General features: G+C 35.1%; 1 protein-coding gene across 1 annotated transcript; it reads left to right on the forward strand.

Moving 5' to 3' along the window:
- Window positions 1–315: 315 nt before the first annotated feature.
- On the forward strand, window positions 316–4,081 carry LOC123258001 (beta sliding clamp-like). Its single transcript, XM_044717922.1, has 2 exons — window positions 316–2,259; window positions 2,343–4,081. The coding sequence occupies exon 2, from the start codon at window positions 2,924–2,926 to the stop codon at window positions 4,079–4,081; it is 1,158 nt and encodes a 385-aa protein (XP_044573857.1). The 5' UTR covers window positions 316–2,259; window positions 2,343–2,923.
- The last annotated feature ends 1,013 nt before the right edge of the window (window positions 4,082–5,094 follow it).

Here is a 5,094-nt window from a genome sequence, read left to right on the forward strand (position 1 = left end):
TGCCGTAATCTCATCAAGAACATTGTGTTTTAACATAAAACGGCTACTTTTATGCTTACCAACTTAATAAAATTCCTGGATCCCAGACTGGGATGACAAGAAGATGGTACTTGGATAAGAGGCATTGCCCTCCTGGTAGGCCCAAATTGCAATGTTCGTACAGTTGTGGATTTCTCATCCGCTAACAAGCAGCGAGATGACGAGGTCTTTCGATAGTAAATCTTACCTGTGTTAGCTATACCAAAAAATCAAAAGTCGTATTTATTCATTAATAAAATCTTTGTCTTCTCCTAAAAATTAGTTAAAATGTAGAATATTTTGTGTTATTAAGTTAGCACTTGACTTAACTTTAGTTGTTACTTAGACTGCTAAAGTGGAATTTTAATTTTTTTTACGAGGACAATTATGCATTATAAAAAGTTTTTTTCAGCAGCCGCTTTAGCAACGTTGCTAAGTTTATCAAACTCTGCTTTTTCAGATCCTGTTGGTCCAATAAGTGATGAAGAAACTAGCTACTACGTTCGTTTGCAATACAACGGTGAAATTTTACCTCTTTTCACAAAAATTGAAGGTATTGAATATAAAAAGGCCACAGACATTCATAATCCATTAAAAGCATCTTTTATAGCTGGTGGTGGTGCATTTGGTTACAAAATGGACGACATCAGGGTTGATGTTGAAGGGCTTTATTCACAGCTAAACAAAAATGATGTTACAGGTGCAGCATTTAACCCAGATACTGTTGCAGACAGTTTAACAGCAATTTCAGGGCTAGTTAACGTTTATTACGATATAGCAATTGAAGATATGCCTATCACTCCATATGTTGGTGTTGGTGTTGGTGCAGCGTATATTAGCACTCCTTTGAAAGACGCTGTGAATGATCAAAAAAGTAAATTTGGTTTTGCTGGTCAAGTAAAAGCTGGTGTTAGTTATGATGTAACTCCAGAAGTCAAACTTTATGCTGGAGCTCGTTATTTCGGTTCTTTTGGTGCTCATTTTGATAAAGATACTGCTGCAGCAAGCAAAGACAAGGGGGAACTCAAAGTTCTTTACAGCACTGTTGGTGCAGAAGCTGGAGTAGCGTTTAATTTTTAGTCTATCTCAGTCTTGTTATCCCAGTGGGTTTTTTCTTGTCATTCAAGTAGCATGACACTGGGATCTAGAAAAAAGAAATGTGGATTCCAGTGTCAAGGCACTGGAATAACACTATTTGCTATGTGTTTAAGCTATAACGTTTACCATTGTACTGGTAGAATATCATCTAAAGTTACATAATGTTATCCAATTAGCTAACACTGCGGCCTACTGTCTCCAAGAAATTAGATGGAAAATTTGTACTTTTTTCAAATCAAAGCTTGAATTTTTGCTGGAAAATCAATATATTATATGCATGAAGTTTTAATTTAAGTTGTTATGTTGACCTCAATGGCAAACTTATGTGTCGATAGCAGAACCAATCTCATGCAATATATTGCTAGGGTGCAAAAATTTCCTATGCTGTCTCAAGAGGAAGAGGTACGATTAGCAAAAAATTGGAACCAATATAAGGATGTTTCTTCTGCTCATAAATTGATTACCAGCCATTTGAATTTGGTAGTGAAAATTGCAATGAAATTCAAAAATTATGGACTATTGTTGATGGACCTGGTCATGGAAGGAAATATGGGTTTAATGCATGCAGTGAAAAAGTTTAATCCTGATTTAGGGTTTCGTTTTTCAACTTATGCGGTGTGGTGGATTGAAGCTTCAATAAAAGACTTTATATTGAAATCTTGGTCGTTTGTGAAAATAGGCACAACGCAAGCACAAAGAAGATTGTTTTTTAGTTTACGTAAAATAAAAAAAAGAATTTTACAGTATACAAACAGGGAAACCTTAAATAATGAAGAAATAAAAGCAATATCTAATGAGCTTTCTGTATCCGAAGGAGACGTTCTGCAGATGAATTACCGTATGGCTTGTAAGGATCAGTCGCTAAACGATTGCATAAAAATAGGTGATGACTCTAAAAGGGAGCTACAAGATATGATCCCATGTAACTTGGTTAGTCAAGAAGTAACCTATCAGAATCATGAAGAAAAAGAATTAAAAGAAGCAATTTTAAACAATGCACTAGCGAGCCTCAACGAAAGGGCAAGAGACATTTTTATCAGTAGATATTTGTCTGAAAACATTCAAACTCTGGATGAACTTAGTAAAAAATATTGTGTTTCAAGAGAAAGAATAAGGCAGTTGGCTGAGCAGGCGATGGCTAAGGTAAAACAATATATACAATCTGAAAGTTTGAAATTTTGTTTGCATGCGTAGTTTTTTTATATTTCTAATATTTTTTTCGATAGGCGCTTTTGCATCGGTTAGTGATGTACAATTGAAGGAAAAATATAAAGATTGGCTCGTGTATACTGCATTGGAAGATGGAGAGAAAGTATGTTATATTGTATCCTATCCTAAAAAAAAAAGCGAATATTATACAACCAATCGCAAGCCGTATGTAATGGTTAGTTATGTTGATAAAAAAGCAGATGAGGTAAGCGTTACCTCTGGTTTTCAGTATGATAAGGAGCCTGTAGCTCTCAATATCGACAAAAAAATTAAATATACACTGCCCATAATACAGGGAAGTTTTGCGTGGGCAGAGCATACAAAAATAGATCAAGATCTCATTCTAAAAATGAAGCAGGGATTATCAATGGTAGTTAATGGAAAAACAAAAACAGTGACCATTGATGATACTTATTCCCTACTTGGTTTTCAAAAAGCGTATCAAAAAATGCATGATTTATGCCATACAAAGTAAATTATTGTAACAGAATACCCAGCTATAGTATAAACTAGACTACTCTTTCAATGGAAATATAAATAGCACTTTACTTTATATGGGATGTGGATATCATTTAAAATATATTTTTGAGAGTTAGCAATGTCAGAGGTTGCAGGTGTAGATACAGAAATCAAAAAGCAAAATTCTGTGTGCGAGCAGATGCGTTTTAGCGTGAGCCGCACAAGTCTTTTAAATACATTATCCAGAGTAAGTGGAGTGGTTGAAAGGCGTAATTCAATAGATGTTTTGGCGTGTATAAATATCAAAGCACAACACGGCAGCATAAAATTAATGGCAACTGATCTTGACATTTCAATGTTTGCCTCACTTGCTGCAACCGTATTAACAGAAGGAGAAGTAAAAATTTCAGCGCATACTTTACATGACATAGTGAAGAAGTTACCCGCTGATTTGGATGTCAATTTTGAAGTAAACAACCAAGGAAAATTATTGATGTCTTGCGGAAATGCAAACTTTTCTTTACCGAATGTAGTTTCAAGCAGCTTTCCTGCTCTTGAAGAAGACAATTATAAACATGATTTTATTCTACTAAATACGGACCTGATAGACTTATTAACTAAAACAAAATTTGCTGTATCACTAGATGATACAAGGTATAATTTAAATGGAATATATCTACATACAGATGAGCAGTTTCTGTACTGCGTTGCAACTGATGGCCATCGTTTATCATGTATAAAGAGGCCAAAGCCTGGGAACATCAATGGCGAATTTGGTGTGATCATTCCACGTAAAACTGTTATGGAGCTGTTAAAAATATTGGACGATTGTAATGAAATTAAAGTAAAACTCTCAGACAGAAAAATCAAGCTTACATGCGGTGAATATATTCTAATATCAAAATTAATAGATGGGACTTTTCCAAATTATAAAGCAGTTATTCCAGCATCTCAAGATAAGCATATGATTATTGAAAGTAAAAAACTTTCAGATGTTATAGATCGAGTTTCCGTTGTTGTATCTGATAAAGTAAAATCTATTAAATTCTCACTACAAGAAAAGCTGCTAACTCTGCATTCAAACTCCCAAGAGTGCAGTGATGCAACTGAATCCATAGAAGTGGACTACAATGAAGCCCCTATAGAAATAGGGTTCAACTCGCGTTATTTGCTTGATGTTCTATCTTGCATAAAAAATAAATGTAAGTTTAGCTTAGCCGATGGTAATAGTGCTACAATTATCACTGATGAAGATGATTCAAGTGTATTATATGTAGTGATGCCAATGAGAACTTAAACTCGTCATCTCGCTGCTTGTTAGCGAGATCTGGAGATACTGCGGCGGTATGACACTTATTTCACTAAGAACGTTACTTTTTATTAAATTAGTAATCTATCTTTACCAAATACAAGCCAAAAGGCGGCGCGGTAACCCCAGCAGCACTTCTTTTGCATTGGCTTAATATATGTAGCATTTCTTGCGGATTGGTTCTATTTTTTCCAAATTCAACTAAAGTACCCGCAATAATCCTCACTTGGTTATGTAAAAAGGAAATAGCAGATATTTTGATGTGTATATGATTCCCGTTTTGTACTATATCGATATCATCAATTGTTCTTATCGGATTTGCGGCGTGACAATCTTTTGAACGAAAACTTGAAAGGTCATGTTTTCCAAGTAGATGTTTAGCAGCTTCACGCATAATATTTACATCAAGTGGGCTAAACACTTGCCATACATAACCCGTCTCCAGAGCGGCAGGAGCATAGCGATTAACTATTCTGTATTCGTAATATCTTTTTTTTGCTGAAAACCGTGCGTGAAACGCATCATCTACAACTTCTGCATTAAGCACAACTATAGGAATTGATTTTAAATGATAATTTATTGCGTTTCTTATTCTATAAAGCTCACATTCCTTTTCCATATCAAAATGAGCAACTTGTCCTAAAGCATGAACCCCAGCATCGGTCCTTCCACCACAGTACAAGGCAATTTTCTCACCACTAAAATTAAATATAGCATTTTCTATCTTCTCCTGGATTGAGTTAGCAGAGTGTTGCTGTTTTTGCCAACCAGAGAAACTACTACCATTATATTCTACCGTTATTTTGTATCGCACTGCATTACATCAAGCTCTATCTAAAATAGTCATTTTCTATCTTAACATAATTTATGGTCAAGCCTACAGTGCTGCCACTCCCATAAAGTAGTTCGTCCAATCTTAAATCTTGCTGCCACTGCTTCTCTGCTTTCTCCTTCGTCTAGCGCCTCCATTGCTTTTTTTCTTAAATCATAACTATATGCTG

Source organism: Drosophila ananassae (genome assembly GCF_017639315.1).
Source record: "Drosophila ananassae strain 14024-0371.13 chromosome 4 unlocalized genomic scaffold, ASM1763931v2 tig00000240, whole genome shotgun sequence".
Taxonomy (NCBI): Eukaryota; Metazoa; Arthropoda; class Insecta; order Diptera; family Drosophilidae; genus Drosophila; species Drosophila ananassae.

Excerpts from the sequence above, each read along its gene's own strand:
- LOC123258001 (XM_044717922.1), top strand. The coding sequence starts at position 2,924 with ATGTCAGAGGTTGCAGGTGTAGATACAGAAATCAAAAAGCAAAATTCT.